The sequence below is a fragment of the Diceros bicornis genome, chromosome 22, assembly GCF_020826845.1.
Source record: "Diceros bicornis minor isolate mBicDic1 chromosome 22, mDicBic1.mat.cur, whole genome shotgun sequence".
NCBI classification, from domain to species: Eukaryota; Metazoa; Chordata; class Mammalia; order Perissodactyla; family Rhinocerotidae; genus Diceros; species Diceros bicornis.
In genome coordinates, this window is record NC_080761.1 from 4,450,406 (window position 1) to 4,475,181 (window position 24,776).

The following is a 24,776-nucleotide window of genomic DNA, read 5'->3' on the forward strand; positions in this document are numbered from 1 at the left end:
AAAATGATTTTGGTCAAGTTTTAAGAGAAAATTTTTGATTTAGAATTCTACACACAGATAAATTATCAATCCAGTATGAGAGCAATATACCAGCATACAAAATTTTTAAAACAATTAATTGAAGTTGTTAAGCAAAAATTGGCACAAACACAAGAAGAAATGACAAAGTTTAAAGACATAGCAGGAAAATTTAATGTTTCTCTCAGGATCCAATTGCTCAAATAGACTATAAAAACAGTATTAAGAATTTCAACAATATAATTAACAAGGTTGATTAAATAGAAATATATAGAACTATGTGGCCATAATAAGAAAGCATGATATTCATGAACATTTTAAAATAACCAAGACACATCACAGCATTAAAAATACTTCACCACAGATTTAATCACAAAGAAAATATCAAGGCTATATTATCCGATGCAATGAAACTAGAAGTCAACAACAAAGGCTAAGCCTTTCCATCACTCCTCCACCTCCCTATTATATTTATTCACTTGAAAATTTTAAAACTTCACTTTAAATATTACTTGGGTAAAAAAGAACAAAAACTGGTGTCACAGATAATATAGAAAATAATAATGAAAAGACTACCTATCAAAAAACTATAGAATGCAGCCAAAGTAGTATTCAAAGAAACATTTATAGCTTTAATGAAATTTATTAGAATACAAAAAGACTGAAAATAAATGAATTAAGAATTCAACTGAAGGAGGCAGAAAAATAGCAGTGTATATTATGGCAAGGAATATACATATGTGTGTGTGTGTACATATATGAGAGAGAGAGAAAGAAAGAGAAAAAGAAAAAAGAGAGAAAGAGAGGCATCAGTGTCAATTAAGATAGCTATTAGCACATTTCATCACATCATCAAGTGAGTATCTTTCTTTACTTTCTGCTCTCTTCTCCCATTCTTGTACTTTCTGAAATATTAAATATCTTTAAATATTTTTAAATATTTAAAGTATTACTTTTCCTTCTTTTTTCTCTGTCCCTTGTCTGCTAATTATCACAAGTGACAGACATCTATAAGCTCTGCACTGATATTTAGAACCAAATAATTGAAAACGAGGCTAAAAACAGTACTTGAACTCTTGAAGACTTAAAACACATTAAGAATCATAATGCTTTTTTAGGATCAAATTGAATTTGACACTCAGGATTATTTATGATATTAAAAATAATAAGAAATTTAAAGTAATAATAATACTTTAAGCCAATACTTCTCAAAAGTTTGCACTGAAATGTCCCTAATGATAGACAAGAGTAAACTTTGACTTCTCAGCAATCTTATATATAAGGCTCTGTTTTAAAATTTGTGGAAAGTGGTTCATCACCATAATGTAATAAAGATTTTATAAAATCACTTCCTCTTTATTTCTATCCAGTTTCCTGGATGCTGAGGACAATATACAAGTCAGACACATAAGTACAGTACAATTTTTTTTAATTCATTATTTTATTAGAAATCTCATTTTTTATACGAATCATGTACAAGATATTTATAAACACACATTTACAAAGGAGAAAGCTGAAGCATGCACATGAATAGCATTCACAGTCCCATGTGCAGAGACAGAGACAAGCCTAGACCTTAGCCTTTCTGATTCCAACTTTAATGTTCCTTGTATAGGAAGAATTTGTTTCATATTTTTGGGATGTAATTAGTCTGCTAAGCAACTTTATCAATGACACACCTTTGTTACCAATATCTACAACTGTCTCTTTTTCATTCTCACATAAATAAAAAAGAATGTAATGCACTTCAATTAACTTTGCATAGACATTCATAAAAATTTAACAAATTAATCAAAGTAAATCATGTAAACCAGCCAAGCAAAAGACTTGAAAACCCCCAAAAAATTCAAGCTGAAATTATATTTGCCATTTGAGAGTCAATCACATTTAACTAGAGGATGAAATTGATAATCCTTCAAAAATTAGGTCTATAAAACAAATATTTTAATAGTCTTTAAATTCTTATGTTTTAAGTTTATACTATAATGTGTGACGTTTAAAAGTTTCTATATACTTTTGCAATACTAGCTTCATGAGTTGTATATTTCTAGATATCTTACCTTTTTTGCTGTAGAAGGGGGTTCCTTTTTCATACTTCTTAGTAAAAACTCTGGCATGTTATTTTCAATATCCTCACGAGTTCCCTTTTTACGCAAAACTGCAGCCAAAAATGAAATAACCTGGAAAAAATCCCACAACTTTTTCAATCACTATGTATAATGAATGTATCATGATGGACAAAATTTTACTGCTTACATGACTGACTACATAATTAGTGACAATTTGAGTATGTACAAATAGATTAGTTAGGGAGGAAACGTAACTTGAAACACTATTATTGGTTTTCTTTACTTGGATTAATGAACCAATGTATAATATACATGTTACTCTTGAATAAAGTAAAAAAAAAATTCTCACATTGCCATCTCTTCTGTGATAAGTTCTACCTACTCAATGAATTCTTTGTTGATTTCATCAGGTGGGACATTACCTTCTTACTTGTTTCTATCGATGGAAACTATCTCTCTATATCCTCTATTAGAACAAACTGTGTACATTTCTTTTTCCTTGCAGAAAATAAACTCCTTAAGGGGGTAATATTTGGCTCATAAATTTCTGTACTTCTGTTTACCCAAAAAATATAGATGGAATGACAGAATGTTATTTTAAGACAGACTAAGACAATTCATCAATGTACACACCAATTTGAATAACAGCTATTCTCCAAATATCAACTGAGAACAACAAAGAGACATAGATAAAAGGAAATAAACCTCATATAATTAAGAGCAAGAAATATTTAATCAACTGGACTTTGGTTCAAATTTCAGCCTTAGTTGTTTGGCAGCTATGTGAACTTGGGCAACTTAGTTAACCTCTTTGAATAACTGAAAATAGCAAAAATAGTATCAGCAGAGTTGTTTTAAAGATTGGGGAAAAAGTATATGAGATATCCATATGGGGGAAAAGAACTGATTATTACTTTAGAAAAATAAAATATATAAATATTAAAACCTAAAGAAAAAAAATATGAGAGAATTAGAAAAACTATCAAAAAAAATACTGTATTGAACACAGGTGTGAATACCTACAATCTGAATCTCGAATGACAGAAGAAAAAGAATGGTGCAGAAGTATATGAAGACATAAAGGCTGAAAACTTTTAAAAACTGATTAAAAAAAAAGTCAAGGGGCCGGTCCGGTGGCATAGTGGTTAAGTTCACGCACTCCGCTTTGGCAGCCCAGGGTTCGCGGGTTTGGATCCTGGGTGCAGACCTATGCACCGCTTATCAAGCCATGCTGTGGCAGGCGTCCCACATATAAAAAGTAGAGGAAGATGGGCACAAATGCTAGCCCAGGGCCAATCTTCCTTAGCAAAAAGAGGAGGATTGGCAACAGATGTTAGCTCAGGGCTAATCTTCCTTACCAAAAAAAAAAAAAAAAAAAGTGAAGCCATATACTCCAGAGTCATTAAGAACATCAAGCCAAAAATAAATAAACAAATAAATAAATAAATAATCCACAAGTAGGTGCTTCATAGAAGAACTCTTCAAAACTTGAAACAAACAAACAAAAATCTTAAAAGCAGCCAGAGGAAGAAAACAACAGATTAGCTACAAAAAAAGCAACATCTTTAGACAAATAGCTGACCTTGCAGCAAAAACAATGGAAGACATTACAACAGCACGATATTTTCAAAGTGTTGAAGAAAATAATAGCAATCTAGTTTTATATCCAGTGAAAATATCATCCAAGAATGAAGATGAAAAGATTTTCAGACAAAAAAAAACTAAGCAAATTCATCATCTAAAGAGCCACACTAAAGAAAATAACTAAAGGATGTTTTCAGGCACAAGGAGAATGATCCTATATAGCTCAGTGATGCAGGAAAAAATTAAGAGGAACAAAAATGGTAAATACATAGAAAATATAAATGTATGTTGACATTATGAAACAAATATAAAATGTCTTGTTGGGATCAAATAACAAAAGAATTAAAAGATATGACAACAAATATATAACAAAAGAATTAAGAGATAAGACAACAAATGTATATGAGTCAGAAAGGGCACAGTGTAGTTACAATTTCTGAGGTCCTTGTGCTTTCCAGGAGGAAATAAAAGTAGTGATTTATATTAGATTTTGATAAGTCAAGGATGTCTGTTATAATCTCTGGGGTAACCACCAGAAGAAAACTACAACAATGTGTAATTACTAACCTATTAAGAGAAGGGTAATACAATAATATGAGATTACCTATCCAAAAAAGAGAATGAAAATGAACATAGATGACATGCAACAAATAAAAAGGAAATAGTAAAACAGTAAGCTAAATCCAAATATATTAGAAGGCACATTACATGGAAATGGACTAAATGCTCTATTTAAAAGACAAAGGTTGTTACGCACATAAAATATATCTACCATTTATATGAAAAACATCTAAAACAAGGGATAGAGAAAGTTGTAAGTAAAAAAATGAGGAAATATAGACTATGGAAACAAAAACCAAAAGAAACTTGATATAGCTATATCAATACCAGATAAAGAAGACTCTGAGGCAAAAAGCATTACTAAATTAAAGAGGTACACTTTAACTTGATATTGATAAAAAAAATTAGGGGCCAGCCCAGTGGTGAAGCGGTTAAGTTCGCGCGTTCACTTTGCTGGCTGGGGGTTCCCTGGTTCAGATCCTGTGGACAGACCTACTCACCGCTGATCAAGCCATGCTGAGGCGGCACCCCACATAGAAGAGCTACAACCCTACAACTATGATATACAAATATGTACTAGGATTTTGAGGAGAAAAAAGAAAAAGAGGAAGATTGACAACAGATGTTAGCACAGCCAATCTTCTGAAAAAAAAACAAACAAAAAAATTAATTCACTTGAAAGTTATTTAAAAAGTGTAGATTGTTAAATAAAGAGAGAAAAATTTACTGAAACAAAAGAAGTAGACAAATGCATAAGCACAACAGCAGATTTTGAAATAACTCTGTAGGAACAAATAAACAAAATAATCAGTAAAGATACAGAATATTTGAATAACATGGTTAGCAAACTTGACCTAATAAGCATTTGATAGAACACTGTACACTACTGCAAAACATAGTTTCATTTAAAGTACACAGGAAATATTTACCCAAGTTGACATGTGAGGTCATAGAGCAAATCTCAATACATTTCAATAGACAGAAATCATACACAATATGTTCTTTGATCACAATGCAGGAAACTAGAAATAACACAAATATAAGCAGAAAATCCCCAAATATTTGGAAAGTAAGGAATATACTTCAAAGAAGAAGTCACAATGGAGATTAGAAACTATTTTGAGTTGAATAATAACGAGTAATAATTACACATTAAACTTGTGTAAACCTAAAGCCATGCCTTAGGAACTTAAATGCATATATTAGGAAAGAAGAGAGGCTTCTAATAAGATATCTAAGAATCTACCTCAAAAGTTTATAAAAATAACAGAAAACCTAATACAAAAAAGCAGAATTATAAAACATGAAAAAGCATACAATAAAAAGGACCAACAAAGCCAAATAATCATTCTGTGAAAAGATTTTAAAAACTAATAAAGCCCTAGAAAATTGATGAAGAAAAAAGGAAAGCTAAGAGAAGAGGCACACATATACACAAAAAATATGTATAGGACATAATAAACAATGTTATGTCAATAATTGTGAAAATTTAGATGAAATGGAGAAACAGAATTTTATCAACACTGACACAAGAAACAAAAACTTTAAATATTCATATAACTACTAAAGGAATCTAAATACATAATTATAAATCTTCCACAAAGAAAACTAAAGGTCAAATAGTTTCACCAATAAAGTCTACCCAATGCTTAAGAAAGACATAATGCCAGTCAAACTATTCCAGGTTTTCGGGAAAGGGAGAACTGTTCTCAACTCATTTTATGAGTTCAACATAACCTTGATAAGAAAACCTGACAAAAATGTCATATACAGGAAATTTATAAGCCAATTTCTCTTACTCATATGGAAGCAAAATTCTTAAAATATTAGCAAATGGAACACAGAAATATAAAAAAGGAATATATACCAAAACTAAGTTGGGTTGATTCTGAGAATGTAAGTTTGGTTTAACCTTCAAAATTAGATATGAGATAGGTATTAAGTAGGTATCTTAGGTATTACACTTAGCTTTCCTACCTCTTAGTTTCCTTAAAATAAGAATAGGATCATCTATTTTATTACAAGATACTTACATTTTACATAAAGTGGTACATTATTAACTTTAAGCACACTGTGAAAAGTTGGGGATTTATATTTTTATCACTAGAGCAACCATCAAAAAAATAATGCAAAGAAGTATAGTTAAAAAGCCAATAGAAAACTTAAAATGGAATCCTAAAAAATATCTTATCAATCCAAAAAAAAAGGCATGAAAGGAGGAACAGTAAAACAGAAAACAGTCTGTTCAAACAGAAAACAAATAATAAAATGGTATATCCAAATCCAAACATAACAGGAATTCCATTAAAAGTAAATGGACTAAACACTCCAATTAAACATCAGAGATTGCCAGAATAGATAAAAAAGTTGTCTACAAGAGACATATTTTAAACATAAAGACACAGATAGCTTGAAATAACAAGTTGGAAAAAGACATACCACTCAAACAGTAAGCACAAATACTGGAGTGGCTATCTTAGTATCAGATAAAGTAGATTTTAAATAGTATTACCAGAAATAGAGAGACATTTCATAATTATAAAAGGGTCAATTCATCAGGAAGATATAACAATCATAAAGGTTTATGATCCTAATAACAGAGCTTCAAAACACATGAAGGCAAAATTGACATAAGTAAAGAGAGAAACAGACAAACCCACAATCATAGTAGGAGATTTTAACTTCCCTTTCTGAGCAATTAATACTAAAAACACCATAGAAAATCTGAACATTATCAATTATCTTGACCTGCTCATTGATATTTATATAACACTATATTCAACTACACTACACCCAGAATACATATTCATTTCAAGTGTACATAGTATGTTCAATAAGACAAGCCATAGAAAAACTCTCAATAAATTTTTTTAAATATTGAAATTGTGCAGAATATGTTCTCTAACCACTATGGAATTAGAAATCATTAACGATAAAATAGGTAAATATTGGCAAATCAAACACATTCTTGTAAATAACTCAAACATCAAAAAAAATCACAAAGAAAATTAGAAAATGTTTTGAATTATATGAAAATAAAAATATAACACATCAAATTTGTAGGATGCAGATAAAGCAATGTTTGGACCTAAATTTAAAGCATAAGAAGATAGGCATGAAATAATGATCCAAGGTTCTACCTTAACAAGCTAGAAAATGACGAGCAAGATACATCCAAAGTAAGCAGGAGGAAAATAATGGAGATAACTGCAGAAATCAATGAAATACAAAATAAACAATAGAAAAAACTAACAAACCTAAAAGTTGGTCTTTGAAAAGATCAACAATTAATAAACCTCAAATTAGGCTAATCAAGAATAAAACAGCAAGAATACAAAATATCCACAGTAAGAATGCAGAGAGGTAACACTCAGATCCTACAAACACTAAAAGAATAATAAAGGAATATCATGAAAGACTTTATGTGAATCAATTTGGCAATATAGATGAAATGGATAAATTCTTTGAAAAATACGATTTACCAAAACAGATACAGCAAGAATTAGAAAATCTGAATAGCCTCATATCTATTAAAGTGACTGAATTCATTATAAAAATCCTTCACTTAAAGAAACTCCAGGTCCTAAAGATTTCACTAATAAATTCCATCAAATATTTAAGTATAAAATAACACAAGGTTTACACAACTCTTTTAGAAGAGAGAGAAGAATCACTTCCCAATTTATTTTATGAGGTCTGCATAACCCTGATACCTAAACCAGACAAACATATTACAAGAAAAGAAAATTACAGACCAATATCCATGATAAATATAAATGCAAAAATTCTTAAAATATTAGTCAATTGAATCCAGCAAAATATAGAAACACTACAAACTGGGTTTATCCCAGGAATACAAAATTGGTTTAACATGAAAAAACCAATCAGTATAAATCACATTGATTCATATAATGATATATTAACAGAATAAAAGAGAAAAAAAACATGATTATCTCAATAGATGCAGAAAAAATATCTGATAAAATTCAATACAGGCATATCTCAGAGGTATTGTGGGTTCCATTCCAGACCACGGCAATAAAACAAGTATCGTAATAAAGTGAGTCATACAAATTTTCTAGTTTTCTCAGTGCATATAAGAGCTATGTTTACACTATACTGTAGTCTATTAAGTGTGCAACAGCATTATGTCTAAAAAAAAAAGTATATACTTTAATTTTAAAATACTTTATTGCTAAAGGAAAGCTATATTCTTAATTATCATAATTCATAATTTAATCTGTTCATCTATCCAAAACGATATATTGTACAATCTTAATTCTAACTTGTCAAATTTCATGAAACAAAGATATGTGAAATGTCTATTTTATTTATTTAAGAATCTCATCTTTGGAAGAAATTTCATAGAAGGTGACTAAATTTATAAGCTTTAATTATGGATTAGCTTTACTTAACTCACTAAATCCACTAATAATTTTAAAGAAAAGTCTTTGCATCTCATTTAAATAATCTACACTACCTCCTAACAGATTACTCACCTACCCCAAAAAAGTAAGTTGAAATAAAAATAAACTAGACTTAGTTGAGGACACATACTAACTGGAGAGCCTAACCAAAACTACTGACAAACTTTTATCTCATTATATTAAGGTAATGCTAGCACTAACGTGTCAACATCTAAAAGGCAGACAGGGAAGGGGAGACCGTGAAGAACAGCACAAGTGGAGTTTATGGACCAGGATTGTAAATGGCACTCATCACTTTCACTCTCATTTCTGTTGACCGAACCTGTCACAAGCCCAAGACATGCAAGGGGAACTGGGAAATGCAGTCTCCGTCATCTGGCTGCAACTCCAAGAAGGCAAAGGGAATACGTATTTTCAGTGGAGACCTAGCCATTTCTATCATGCTATTAGCACAGTAGAGGTCTACCAAAATCTTAATTCATACAAGGCAAATGATATATTTACAATAAAGGTTTACAAAACTAATCTGAGAAAAAAAAACAAAAAAACCCAGAACATACTTTAATGTGGAATAGTTCTCAAATTACGTTTAGAGGTGAAAAGAACAAAAATAAGTATTTACATCAGTTACCTATAGAATAGTAAAAGGCCAAAAACTGCATTTCAGAAATGAAATATCACTCTGGGAAAGCCTTTTGTTTTTACAGGCATTCCTTTCTATACTCTGTCAGGCAAACATTTTTATAGGGCATCTCTCCTCACACAGTCAGCTCATGATACACAGAGTAAATCAGAGGCAGGGCAATAATGCACAAACTTTCCCTTAGACCAACAGAAGAAGGCATAGCAAAAATTGTCCATTTCTTATAGGACCAAAAAAAAAAGCCTACATTCCTTATTTTTTATCTCCCTGGGAGATAAAAAGGTAAGAGAATACTTTGGATCATACTTCAAAAAGCATCATGATTTTTTGCTTGTCTGAAAAACAACAACAACAGGGGCCAGCCCAGTGGCGCAAAGAGTTACGTGTGCACGCTCAGCTGCAGCGGCCTGGGGTTCACCGGTTCGGATCCCAGGCGTGCACCAACGCACTGCTTGTCAAGCCATGCTGTGGCGGCGTCCCATATAAAAAAAAAAGTAGAGGAAGATGGGCATGGATGTTAGCTCAGGGCCAGTCTTCCTCAGTAAAAAGAGGAGGATTGGCATCAGATGTTAGCTCAGGGCTGACCTTCCTCACAAAAAATTAAAAAATAAAATAAATAAATAAATGAAAACAACAAAGTACTATTTTGAAAGGGGGCCTAGCCCATTCAGCTTTACAAAGTTCTATTCCTAAAATATGAACTACATGCCAAAACGAGAAAAGCAATTTGTCTTTAAAATGCTAGGACATTCTTGTTTCTGCTTTAAGGGTTTATGGCTCTGGGGATTAATTAGCCTTTCACATTGGATATTATGGCATTTTCTCCATGAAGGAAAATAAAGACAATATTATTATTTTATTACTACATTCCTGAGTGAACAACATGACTTGTGATCTAAAGAAGTGTGAAATTTTAGTAGATCTTTTGAATCTAAAGATCATATTATCTAAAAAATAGTATTGACAATAACCTAATTATCAGCAATCCCACCATTTCTCTCAGGATTGAGGTCTACTATACACAGCTTTTTAAAATGCTAGCCTTCAGTGATGACATCTTTCATAACGTAATATCTAATAATATAGAAACAAAGATTCAAAGAAAATCTTTATAGTTTGCAAAATTCTCTCTCTGCTGCTGCTCAAAAAGTACTATTACCATCTTCTTCACATAGCAGTGTCTTGACATGAGTACAGCCATGTTTGGCCGCTCCATTGACCTACAGCCACCAGCACAAAAAGAAATATAAAACTGCTTTCTGTGTGGTGGGAACTGGCCCTTCTCCCATGGAAATAGTTGCAATGTGTAAAAATTTCAAGGCCTTTCGGGCGCCGCAGCCTGGGACAGACTGGCCATCGGTGCCGGGATGAGACGATAAGCAAGGTAAACAATGCACGTACACAACTACTGGGCTGGGACGACAGCCAGGGTGGGGGGTGCTCAGTGCACGTACGCCACTGATAACCATTTGTGCATGGGAACACTAGATGCTTGCTCTTTAAACTCTGTAACTGCTTATATAAACTGCGGGAGACTGAGACCCAGTGAGAGTTCCACCTGTGGAAGGGATGCCTTGCCCACGACGTGTGATCCTTGCCCAGCCGTGTCGATTGACAGGACTCTCCCGGCAGTGGGGAGTGGATGTTGTGAGTAATTGATTTATTGTGAAGTAACTGATCTGATGTGTTCTCTTTTCGGTCAACCTGGTGTTTCTCTTTCCGGTTGATTTGTGTCATTTCCCTTCAGTCGATCTGGTGTTTCCCTTTCCGATCGATCTGATGTTTTTCCCTCTTATTATATGACCTATTTGAATCTGCTGCTATCTCAGCCGATGTGGATGTTTTCCCTTTCCAGTAGAGCTGGTGTTTTTTCCCTCTTATTATTTGACCTATTCAGATCTGTTTGCGGACTATCGCCTTTACTATCCTCTATATAATAAAATCTACCTTCAGTCCATTTGTTTGGAGTGGAAAGTTTCTTTTACGTCTCTGATCGAATCCCCGAACCTCTCATAACAAGCAGATGGGGAAATAAATATGTAAAATACATATTGTACTTATTTAATAGTAGTCTTTAAGACTTTGTGCCTATGAAAGCTAATTACCAAATTAGGATAAAAAAATCACTTTGATTCAATGAATGAGTTCTTCTTTTATGATAAACTTTTCAAACAATATACTAGAGTTATGCCTTCGATGAAAAAAAAAAACCTTAATGTCTTAAGTGATATCACTCGAGTTAGTTCTAAATTTTGGTGAGTTTTCAAAAGCAAGGGATGAAAATACCAACTTGCCTGTGAAGCCTTCCCTGACACCCCCAGGCAGCCTTGCTCCTCCACTTCATCCCATTCAGCAGACCGGACGATGACCCCTTGGCTACATTTCTTTTAATCATCATTTGTGAACTCTCTAAGGGTAGTGATCATGTGCATTTATATTAGGTGTTTAATAAATGTTAACTGATTGAATGAATGAATACAGTTAATTAAAAGCTGAATAAAAGGCTGCAAGATGGAGGCTGCAAAGGGTAGAGGGGAAAAAAAGTACTAGAATGGAAATGAACATGGTTACTTCCTGTATACGATCTCATAGGGAAGTCATTTAGTACTCCTGTCCCTCTGTTTCTTCATTTATTAAATAAAGAAGCTGAACAAGATTACCTCAAATATCATTTCCATTTGTAAAATTTTATTTAAAAAACTGAAATGGTCATCATCCTATGTATAAAGTATACTAGTATACGTATACTAGTCTGAGCAAAGGTTCTCAAACTTTAGTGGGCCTCAAGTTGCCTGGAGGGTTTGTTAAAACACAGATTGTTGGGCCCCACTCCTCACGTTTCTGATTCAGTATGTTTGGGATGAGACCCAAGAATTTACAATTCTAGCAAGTTCCCAGGTGATGCTGATGCTATTGGTCCAGAGTTCACACTTTAGAGAACCACTGCCCTCTACTAAGTGCCCATTCACCTCCCTTCCTATAAGTTGAGCTGTTTGATTATCAAAGGTCCCTTTCCCAAACCTATGTATTACAGTTGAAATTCTTTATTGTAGTTACATTAACTAATTATTATGTAAATGTATAGAGGGGAGTCATTTTCAAATTACCTGTTGAATTAGGTATGAGAATTCTGTAAAATATGGGAAATTTTTCATAAAAATCTAGGATTTTGAATTCCTTCCCAATTTAATTTCTCAGTGCAATCAAAAACTAAAAGTGAAAAGAGTAGGTGATGAATTATTGGTGTTGAACATATCATGGGCAAAATGGACATGAGGAAACTTTGGGGGTGATAGATACATTCATTATCTTGATTGTGGTATTGTACTAATCATTTCTTGGGTGTATAAACATGTAAAACTTACCAAATTTCACACTTTAAATTTATGCAGTTTATTGTTTGTCAATTATACCTTAGTAAAGTATATAAACAACACACAAACATACACACACACTCAACAAAACTTCTAAAATTAATAAGACTGACAAAACCAAATTTTGTGAGGATATGGAGCAATCATAACTCTCAAACATTGTTGGTAGAAATGCAGAATGGTACAAACACTTTGGAAAAATATTTGTCAATTTCTTATAAAACTAAACCTACATCAGCTTATGACCAAGTAATTCCATTCCTAATTTGAAAAGTTTCATAAAATAAGATGATGGGGAAAAATCAGTTTGTAAGATAATAGTGATTCCATCTTTTTGCATATTTATGTATGTCTGTGTGTTCATGGACATTCATACATGAAGTACATGCATGCAAATATTTATTTATGTTGTATATTCCACTGCTCCCTTTCAATCAGATCCTTCCAATTCACTTAAAAAATACTCAAGTTCCTCCTATCCCCAAAAGATACAAAACAAACAAGAAATTCCCTCAAAATCCCATCCTCCATCAGCTACTACTAGGTCACTTTTGTTTGCTTTCAAAGCCACATTTCTTAAGGAGGTGGGCATACTTCCCGTGTCCGTGTCTTTACCTACTCCATTCTGGCTTGCGCCCCCAAAATTCCAGCAAAATGGTTCTTGCTCAAGATACCAATGATTTCCACGTCACTAGATCACATCATCCCTTGAACAATGTAAAATATTAAATTTACCTACTTTTAAATTTGAAATGAGGGAAGCAAACTTTATTTAGTATGTAAAACAAGCTTTTTTAACTTAATTTCATATTATAGCCAAGTTAGAATGTAAAAAAGAGGAAAACTTAAGGGATGATATCAGAAAAAAAGGAAAAAAGGATGAAGATAATACTATAGTTCAAATAGTAAATGCCAATGGTCTATTTTCATAGACCATTTGTACCTAATTCTACTGCATTTTGAAATTCTAGTGAACTCATTAACAATTGTTCACATTTCTTCAACCGGCTTAGTCATTATATCTATAGAAGGCCTATCTTAAATGGGTCTCCCAAACTGCCTATTTATGTAGAAATTATTCTCTGAGTTACAAGAACAATAACCAGAGAACCAGGTCCCCAAGAATCAGACTAATCCAGCTAAGTATCAAAATTAGAATATAAACTATTTCCTAACCTTCAGAAGATGAGCCCTCAAAGACATTCATAGCACATAACACAATTCAAAGCCTTTCAATGATTTCAGTGTGTCAAGTAATATAAAATTGTACAGTAAAATCACTTTAAAAATAATCCTACGAAATGTAAAATAAAAGGAATTTCTTTGTAACATGGGCTTCAGAGATCAAAGCTAAATGAAGCTAGATGAAGGCTCAAATTTGAGCCTAAAATATCCAGAAGAATTTGAATTGTATTTAGTGGTTTTAGGGTGGGGGTTTCCAAACCACAGATCACTTTTTGTAGAACTCTCATGTTTCTGATTTTGAAAATGAACAGGCATTGGCTAGTCAAAGAAGTGCGGGAAAGAACATTCTAGAATGGGCAAAAACAGTAAAAGTATATGTAAAGATAGTCACAGAAAAGGTTTATTATTTATTTTCCTCTGGTATTCATCTGTGTATCTTGGTCACAGATGGTAGTTTCCTGAAGTCGCCTTTCTTTTTTTTTTTTAAAGATTTTATTTATTTATTTTTCCCCCCAAAGCCCCAGTAGATAGTTGCATGTCACAGCTGCACATCCTTCCAGCTGCTGCACGTGGAACTCGGCCCCAGGATGGACAGAGAAGTGGTGCCTCGGTGCACGCCTGGGATCCGAACCGGGGCCACCAGCATCGGAGCACGCACACTTAACCACCAAGCCACCAGGGCCGGCCCCTGAAGTCTCCTTTCTTTATTCTTGCCATCTATTCTCCTGAGAAAGTAAATTTGTATTTTCCACAAGCAATTATTTAGCACCTTCAGTGTGCAAGCCTAGAACTACGTGCATTGCCTGGGCTTAAAGGAACAGAGAGTATGGCTAATGGTAATACACTATAATTATAATTATTTACCCTAGTTTTTACACCAGAGCTTTATACATAGTTGCATTATTTGGCTATTTTTATATTTTAAACTTAGTTTTTCACTTATCTTTGAGTTCCACTAACAACGGAGGTGTCATGAAGAATAAAATAGATTAAATTCAATTATAAGGAAGAAAACACAGGACTTAATCACAAACTAGATAAACACTCTTGAAAATCCAGAGTGATTGTGTAGTATAAAGTCTAGATTCAGAACTCTAATCTTTTTAGATCATAAACCTTTGTGGTAGGCAGCTTCTGACAGAGCTCCCAATAATCCCCACCTCTTGGTATCCACAACCTTGTTTAATATCCCCCCTTAGAGTACAGGCTGAACCCAGCAACTTGCTTCTCAGGAAACAAGTATGGCAACAGTGAAGGGCTATCTCTTCTGTGATTAGGTTACAAAAGACCATGACTTCTGTCTTACTAGTGCTCTCTCTTGCCCTCTCACTTGCTCTCCCTAATGAAGCATGCTGCCATTTGTGAGAAGCTCCACGAGGACACCCATGTGGCAAGGAACCAAGGGAAGCCTTCACCAACAGCTCATAAGAAACTGAGGCCTCTAACAACAACAACAGGTTGTTGAATCCTGCCAAGAACAATGCGAGCTAGGAAGTGAATCCTCTATAGTCCAACCTTGAGATGACTGCAGCCTTGTGAGATGCAGAGCCAGAGGACCCAGCTAAACTCTCCCTGGATTCCTGACCCACACAAACTGTAGTACAATAAATGTGTATTGTTTTAAGCTGCTAAATTTTGGAGTAATTTGTTACACAGCAATAGATAACTAACATAGATCCTCTCTACAGAAAAATAGATACACGTACAAATTCTGGCACACATTTAAGGGAAACAGGAGGCCACTCTGAAGTCCACCATGAGAACTCCTAGTGGCCCAGGGATCTCAGACTAAGAAACTTCTGATATGATAAACTCCAAACAATATGCACAAAGGGCCTGCAGAAAATCAATTTAACCATGCTATGTAGCTTAAGAAATGTCACAACTTTCCTTCCATAAAGTATTACTTTAAAGTATTAACCAGAAATTTAAACTACTTTAAACATAATTGATATCTTAATACTAGCATCACCAAAGGTAAAATCAAGCCAAGTTATACCAAAACATTATTGTGAACAATGTATTTCATAGGTACTAAATAAGTACTGAGGATAAAATAATAACTAAACACTATCCTTAACTTTGGGACTTTACTGTCTAGTGGGTGAGACAAACACACAAACACACACATACACGAAATAGCTCTCATAAGAGTTGGGAGTACAGATAGAGATTTGCACACTGTATCCACTCATGTACATGAAAAATTGACTTCACTGAATTTTAATTATAAAGTAATTAAAATAAATACCTGTACTGTTTTTCCAAGTCCCATGTCGTCACCAAGAATACATCCTCTTCCTCGGATAAAGTGTCCATAGAGAAACTGGGCTCCTTTCCTTTGGTAGTCTCTCAAATATCTATTAATAGTATAAGGAATAGAATCTCCATCTTCAGATAATTGAAAAGCAACAGAGGATGATGGAAATTTTTGGTCTGGGAAATAAGGTTTTTCCAAATCTTCATCATCAAATATAAAATTCCTGGAGCAATCTTTAACAGATTTTACTTGTTGAAGTCTTTTAAGAGGTACTTTCCTTTCTTGAAAATCTGAATATAAGACGACTGCAAAGGACTTCCCATTTTCATCCACTGTGATAGATTTTATGCTTGCTTCACAAAGTTTTTCATTATCTGGAGAAGGGGCGAGACATCTTTCTCCTGGATGCCATATGTCTAAAATAATAAAGAAGAAAATAAAGTTTCCAATTCTAACTTATAAAGTAACACCTCACTATTCACTGCTATGAGAAAAAAATGTACGTCACATAAACACCCTTTCCAAATAACTGAAATAAGATAAATTATACTTACAACATGTAAAATATATTATCAGCTGTTCTTCTATAACAAGCAGAATAAAGAGCACATAATTTACTTCCAGTGGTTCTCACCCTGGCTGTGTGTCATAATCGCCCCATATATCCCTGGCCACTACCTCTGTTGATTCTGATTCAACAGATATGGCCCAGGGATATCTGGTTTTATTACTTTGTTTGGTTGTTATTGCTGAATTCACAAGGTGATTCTGATGCACAGCTAGAGCTGAGAACCACTTATTTAAATATTCATGATGACTTATGAACATTATGTATATTATTCATGATATGGTAGAGTAATAGTGAACAAGACTTGGTAATAAGTAAGCTAAAATCCTCTGGACAGCAATGCTTTTGTGATTCTTCTGTCTGATTTTCTAGTTATTCTATCTCCCTTCTCTGCAGACAGCTGTTTCTTCCTACTGTCAATATCGCTGCTTCTAAACTGTTGCTTGAATTTGTATACAACTAACCAAGGGACTCTCCAACTCAGCTAGAGTGATGTGTACCAGCTTTGTCACAGCCTTTTCCCTTCTAGGTTTTGAAGAGTTGAGGTTCTTAAAAAAGAGATGGATTCTAAGATCTCTTTCTGCTAAGATCACATTATTCTTTGAAGAGTCTGACTTCTCTCTATATACGAATTTATCTATGCTTTACAGCTATCTATTTTATTTCTATTTAGACAATATAGCACTACGAATGGGAGGGGAGTCTCTATAGAGTATACTATTGGTACAATTAAAAGGTACCAAATAGAGGAAACTAAGTAAAAATAATTTTCCAAATGGAATTTCTTAAAGCAAGAATCGCAGAGAAATCATATGGCTACAACTATACAAATACTAGGAATTATTTTTCTCACACATTTCTCATTGAGATCAGACAATCATTGGTAGTTTCCTTGGGTCTTGCCAATGATTTCAAGTTAGGTTTTTATGTCGTTCATGATTATAATATTACTAGTATGTCTGTACTCTCTTAGGCAAGAATAGCTCATTATGCTGTTCCTCATCAGTTGTTCCTCAAAAGTAAAACCATTATTCCTACTAACTTTGGTAGGGCTATTTTACATAACAATCAGAAGTACAGAGAAAAATCTGTTCTCCCACTCTAATCTCTGGATCCAAACTGTTTGAGAACTGTTACACTATTCTGAAAGACAGAGGTTTTTTTTGTTTTTGTTTTTTTTGAGGAAGATCAGCCTTGTGCCAACATCTGCCAATCCTCCTGTTTTTTTGCTGAGGAAGACTGGCCCTGGGCTAACATCTGTGCCCATCTTCCTCCACTCCACATGGGACGCCGCCACAGCATGGCCTGCCAAGCGGTATGTCCGTGCGCGCCCAGGATCTGAACCAGTGAACCCTGGGCCACCGCAGTGGAGCGCGCGCACTCAACCACTTGCGCCACCGGGCCGGCCCCTAAAAGACAGAGTTTTAATGTGAAATTAAAACTGTGATCCACTGTACAAGGATAACAGATAGTCAATGGGCCCTATTTTCATAACAGTACTGTTTGAGCCTTAAAACCTAAATTAATCCCCATAGCAATTCTTAACACACTATTTTTGTTTCACATGATCTGTTTGCCTGTCCAAATGTCTTCTAATTTTTAAAGACTTTAATTAATAAACATATATGATTTAACACCAATTATTCACCAGATACTGTATCACACGAGTATAAAATGAAGAAAACCAGTGTCAAAAGTGATAGTGATTAAACCTTGCTCAGAACTAGTCTTTCCAAATCTCATTAAACGGCATCATCATCTAATCAATTTCCAACTTTTCAAGGTAGAAAACCTTAAGTCAGCCCTTATTCCTCTTTTTACATTACTTGCTACATCCAGTCCATCAGAACATCTTGCTAGTTCTACCTCAAAAATGTATCACTTTCCTCCATGCTACCATCTCTCTAAAACAACTATTGGCAAACTTTTTCTGTAAAGAATCAGGTTTTAGCTATTTGTTGTTTTAGATTTGCAGGCCATACTGTCTCTTGCCCTTGTAACACTAAAGTAGTCACAGACAACACATAAACAAATTGGCATGGTTGTGTTCCAATAAAACTTTATCTACAAAACATGAGTCAGGCTGGATTTGGTCTCGGCAGTAGTTTGCCAACCTCGGCCCTAAAGTATGCCACCTTTGGCTTTCTCCTAAATTACTACTATACACTCCTAACCATTCTCTCCTGCCACTATTTCCCCCCTACAATCCATTTTCCACATAGCAGCAATATTGACTATTTAAAAATATAAATTATTAGTAAATCTTTAACTTAAAATCTTTCAATAATTATCCACCTCACAAAGAATCAAGTCCAAACTCCTTACCATGGCCTATAAGTTCCTGTATGATCTGCCCCTATTTACCTCTCCAGCTTGATCTGTCAATTTTTCCCTTGACTCAAACATGCTAAGCAGGCCTTCTCTCAGCTGTTTTTACATTGTCTCCTCAGAGATTTCGTCTCGGACCACCTTATTTCAAGTAAGGTACTCCATTATTCTGTTCTCAGTATTTTATTGCCTGCATAGCATATATCACAATGTTTAATTATCATGTTTACTTGCTTTTATCTGTCTCTCCCACTAGAGAATAATTTCCTTTCCAAGAAAATGTCTGTATTATTCAAAATTTTATCTCCAGGACCAGCAAGCACACAGTAGGCACTCAATACACGTGCTGAATTTACTAATGAAAACAGCTCCTTGATCTCACAGATCCTTAATATCTAGTGAAGGAGACAGATACTAAAAGTTCACAAACATGAAACTGTAATTAAGTGCTTTGGAAGAGGAGAACAGAGTGCTATGAGAAAGAGGTACTGAGCAAACACAATTTAAAAGGGAAGGAGATCTAAGACGAGTCTCTCAGTCAGGGTACAGCACATGCAAAAGCCCTATGGGCTTCACACAACAATTTACGAAAATCTATTTGGTTCCTGAGTTTGGATAATTTCTAGAACTAAATAGATTGAGTTAAGTTTCAGCTAGGGCTAAAATCTCGCTGTATTGACACTTCAGAACAAATAGCTTAAACTGGGAGGATTTCCTGTTGGATTCACGGAGGGACTGGGGATAAAGCTTCTTATGATCTGGTCCCTGTCTTCCTCTTTAACTTCACATCCTAACCTCTCTCCCTCTTTCACTCCAAATTGCCTCCTTGCTACTCCTCAACCACGGCAAGCAAGCTCCCACCTCAGGGCTCCTGAGCTTTGTTCCTGATTCTTTCTCTTCATTTGGGGCTCTGCCCAAACGGCATCTCCTCAGGGGTGTTTTCTCTGACCCTCCAATCTAAAACAGCACTCTCTGCCTCTCTCTTCCTTTACTCGGCTTGATTCCATTTTCAAAGAAAAGTATGAATATCTGTTATTGTGTATCTCCTCAACTTAAATATAAGTTCCCTAGAGCAGAGACTTAATTTGTGTTCACTGCTACAGCCCGGGCACCTACAACAATCTTTGAAACAAATACTTGTAGAATTAAAAATATTTATAGATAGCTAACTTTTGAAGGCTTATGTGTGCCAGGTATGTGCTTTAGATGTAGTAGCTCATTTAAGCCTCACAACAACCCTTTTATTATTTCATGTAAGTAATATCATTAGTTCCATTTTACAAATGGTGAAACAGATAAAGGTTAACCAACTTGCCCATGGTCACACAACTGGAAAGTAGCAGAACCTGGATTTGAACCAAGCTAACTGATCTTGTAGCTACCAAGCTGTACCAGCTCACACATGAATAACCAACTCCCTGGAACTGAGTAGCTCCTGCCCCTTTTAACTGAGGTATGAGCATCCCAGTCATTATAATCTCCACTCAGCAGTTTCATCTTTTTCACCTACCACGTTTCTCTAGGTATTTACATTTGTCGTCCCTAAATTACAGTGTCATCAATTGCTAGCCTTCAGAGTTGAGGCTTGTTACTTAAATTTCTCTGAACTTGAGGTCTGAATTCCTCATCTGTTTCATGAGATCGGTATCTTCCTCAAAGAAAAGCATGTAGGTAAACAATCAGCCTATTGCTGGGCACAGAACAAGCACTCAATATCGGGTAGCTTTTGTTACATCACTATTAACAATGAAAGCCATTAATTTGGGAACAAGAAGGCATCCTAGAGGACCTGTGGCAGATAACCACACCCTCCTTAAACCCTCTCTTGGTGAGACATTAAAGGTGGAATATGAGACCCTGACGCAGTACATCATATATTAACTTCTTTGTGTAATAAGTAAACTGAACTAAATATCTCAACCTTTATTCATCTACTTAACAACAAACTTCTACCATTCACTGGGAACTGGAGCATACAAGTATAAACAATAAAAATACCAAACATTTACTAAGTGCTTACTATAGGCTAGACGCTGGATCACATAAGTGCTTGACATTCACCAGCTCACTTAATAATCACAAGAACTCAGCAATGATCTCACTTTGACAGACGAGGAAACTGCCCAGTTGTTCAGCAAGTAACTGTCAGAGCCAGTACAGATCCAAGGGCAGTCTGACTCCACAGTCCAGGTTCACAACACTGATCCTAACAACTGGTCCTAGCCCTGGAGGGGGTTCACAATCTCCAGCTGTCACTCAGAAGAGCCACAGAGTAAAACCCCAACCCCACGGGAACTGGCGGGAACGGGTCCCACCCGGCGCAGTGAAGACAGGTGTCGGGACAGAAAGGCGAGCTCGGAGCTTATACCTTTGCCGGCAGTTTCCGCACGGGGCTTCGGGGCAGAGAGCTCCATCTGGCCAGGGGGAGGGGCCTGGCAGCCTGGTTGCATTTAACACCCGACCGGCGGCGGAGCACGGGGAAGAGGCGGGCTGGCGGACCGCAGCCAACACCCCCTCCCACTGCCCTCCGAACATCGCCCCCCGGGAGCCCGACGCCACGGGACGGGAGGGAGCAAAGGCGGAGCCCGCGGGGGTCCAGGGAGGAGGGATGGCGGCGTCCGAAGCAACGGCAGAGCCGGAGGGCGACGTGCAGGCTGGCAAGGCGGCGCTCACCTAGTCGTCCTGGGCTCCGCCACCGGCGGAAGACCGAAAGCGGCCATACCGAGCCCTCATCCTCCCTCTCGGTGTCGGCCCTCTCTCTACCGCCCACCGCAACTTCCAACCTGACTCGGAAAATCCCGCGAGAACGGGCTCCGAACTGTCATCGGAATCTCGCGAGAACAAAATCTTGGTTTACATGGGCGGAGCAATCTTGCTGCCGTCGCTCCCCGAGGACACCCGTAACACAATGTCCGTGGTAGTTGCAAGTACCGCGAGGTTTGATGTGGCTTGCCCGCCTGGTGCGGATCTTGTGGCTAACGAGAGAGGCGGGGGGGTATTCGTGGGCTTGCACCTACTGCCGTCCTTTAAGGGCCAGTAAGAAGGGTGGCGGCCTAGCAGGAGACCGTCGTTCCCGCGATCGTGGCCTTCTGGCTTCTCTTTGTGCTTGGTTCCTTCGTCGCGTTGCCGCACGCCTAGCAACGTGAGGAGGCAGCGAGTCCCTCGTGGCATGCCGCCTCGGCCGGTGGCCGGGGACACCCGCGGGCGGCCGAGAGAGCTTAGCACGCTCTCTGGGGTCACGCAGCAAGATGTTATACATTGATTAGTCCAAAAATGGGTCCTGCATGTGTTAGAATGTTTTCCTATACTATACAATATTTCATTGAACTAGGTTAGCCTGAATGGGCCTGTGTTAGTTCCTGTGGCTGCTGTAACAAATTACCAGAAACTTAGTGGCTTAAAACAGCACAAAAGTATTATGTTACAGGCAACACAAGTTTATTATCTTATAGTTCTGTAAAGTCAGAAGTCCTGCACGGGTCACATTAGGCAAAAGTCAAGGGGTCAGCTGGGCTGCATTCTTTTTTGGAGGCTCTGCAGGAGATCCGTTTCCTTGCCTTTTCTAGCCTCTGTAGGCTATACACATTCCTTGGCTCATGGCCACTTTCCTGCCGTCTTCAAAGCCAGTGATGTTGCATCTCTCTGACCCTTCCATAGTCACGTCTCCCTCTGATTGCAGCTGGGAAAGATTCTTTGATTTTAAGGGCTCGTGTGATAAGATTGGGTCCACCTGAATAATCCAGGATAATCTTCTCCTTTCAGGGTCTTTAATCACATCAGCAAAGTCCCTTTGCCACATAAAGTAACATATTCATGGGTTTCAAGGATTAGGATGTGAACATCTCTGGGGGATCGTTCTTCTGTCTACCACAGGATCTTAATGAGGAAAACTATATGGCTATTTGCTCTGCAAATAGATATCCATTCTTTGACAAATACTAAAAATTAACGGTATGTTTTCATAGAATGCTTCATCTAGAATAGCACTTGCTTCTGTACCAGCAGGTAAAAACTTTGTGTCCATGAGAAGCATCTAATGCATCCACTGTGTGTGAGATGTTGGCCCGCAGGTAGTTAAGAGGTTAAGTCATTTAAACTCACTGCTTCTGTATCCTCACCCATGACAGCAAAGAGGCTGATAATAGTAACCTACGTGCAAAGGCTTATTGTAAGGATTAAATAAGATAAGTAGTAAGGACTATATGTATTGCTATTACTATTGTTTTCAATGGACTGCATCCACTTGAAAGTTGCATTCTGCATAGCCATTGCTTCGGTTTAATATTTTGGCTAATAGTAGTACATTATTACTTAGATTAGAATTATAGACTAGACTCTAACTTAAAACACCGTGGATCCTAAGGCATATTATTTAGGTACAGCTGAAAAAAAAGAAAAAACTATTCATTATAATTGTAACTCTTGATTTTAACACGCATCCTGATATTGGAAATTTTTTAATATAGAAAAAAAATCTGCATTTTGGAATTGATGAAATATGTGTTTTACTTAAACTGTGTTCATGTTGTCTCTAAAACAGTGGCAATTAGAAATTTCAATCAAGCTTACTTTTTTTTCTACAAAGACCACAGAGGAAGTTTGATTTTTTTCTCCCAAGGAAATGACTAATTGTATAAAATTGTATTTTTCCAGGGGTCCACTGATTTAGGATGTTGATCCTTAAAGAGCTGACCTCTAAATAGAAGTGATAAGACAAATTCAGAAGTAAATTTTGATTTTAGTGAAAGAGATCATCTGGTTGAAGGGAATACTCATGACTAACAGAAGAGGAAAGGGCCTCAATTTCTGAATATGTATTAAACCTCACCACCCGTGGTTATGGTGCATAGTGAAGTGGAAATAATCATGACATAGAAATATGTTTTAGTGAATTAAATGTTTCACAAAATTAGACATTCTTAAACATTCCTTCTCCATTCAACAGTAGCTTTTGTCTGAGCCCATTGCAATGACATCCTTGTCTAGGTGCTGATGTTGTAAACATTCAACACTATAATGCTAATCACTGCAAAGTGAAATTGAAAGTCTTGCAAAGTATTCGGGAATTCCTGAAGTCAATGTAAAGGATGTTGGATAACTAAATCACCTGCAAAACCATTGGCAAAGGAGGATCTAGCAAAATTAAGCTTATTAAAACTACAAAAAGACAAAAAACAAGATGATGACAATATAGGCATTTCAAAAGAATATTATTGTCATAAGCCACATAATAATATTTTGGTCAATGAGAGACCCATATACGATAGTGATCCCATAAGATTAGTACCATGTAGCCTAGATGTGTAGTAGGCTATACCACCTGTTTGTGTAGGTGCGTTCTGTGATGTTCATATGATGATCCTAACGATGCATTTCTCAGAACGTATCCCTGTCATTCAGTGACACATGACTATACTTGCATATTAAAGAGATCCTTGAGAAAGGTGATTAAACTTTCTAATATTTTACCAAAAAATAGTCTTTCTTTATGTTCACACTGAAAGAGTCAAATATATATCTATATGTGGTTCATAGACTCCAAAATTATGAGTTAATCCAGCAAAATGGCTCAAGAAAAAAATAAGTATATGTCTTAGTCCATCAGGGCTGCTATGACAAAATACCACAGACTAGTAGCTTATAGACAACATAAATTTATTTCTCACAGTTCTGGAGGCTAGCAGATCCAAGATCAAGGCATCAGCATGCTTGCATTCTGATGAGGGCCCTCGTCCTAGTTCATAGCTGGCACATTCTTG

At 35.9% G+C, this 24,776-nt stretch overlaps 1 protein-coding gene across 4 annotated transcripts in view; it reads right to left on the reverse strand.

Moving 5' to 3' along the window:
* Nucleotides 1-21,775, reverse strand: part of ERCC6L2 (ERCC excision repair 6 like 2) — a 127,860-nt gene extending 106,085 nt beyond the window's left edge. For 2 of the 4 annotated variants that reach the window (XM_058565450.1, XM_058565449.1), the window contains exon 1: nucleotides 2,079-2,142. Coding sequence is in view for 2 of the 4 variants with exons in the window: in XM_058565447.1 (XP_058421430.1) it covers nucleotides 2,079-2,216; nucleotides 16,113-16,537; nucleotides 21,386-21,467 (645 nt within the window). In the remaining 2 variants the exon portion in view is untranslated. Of the gene's footprint in view, nucleotides 1-2,078; nucleotides 2,217-16,112; nucleotides 16,538-21,385 lie in introns of those variants that run through there. The other 2 variants (XM_058565448.1, XM_058565447.1) reach the window with 2 other exon arrangements.
* Nucleotides 21,776-24,776: the final 3,001 nt, after the last annotated feature.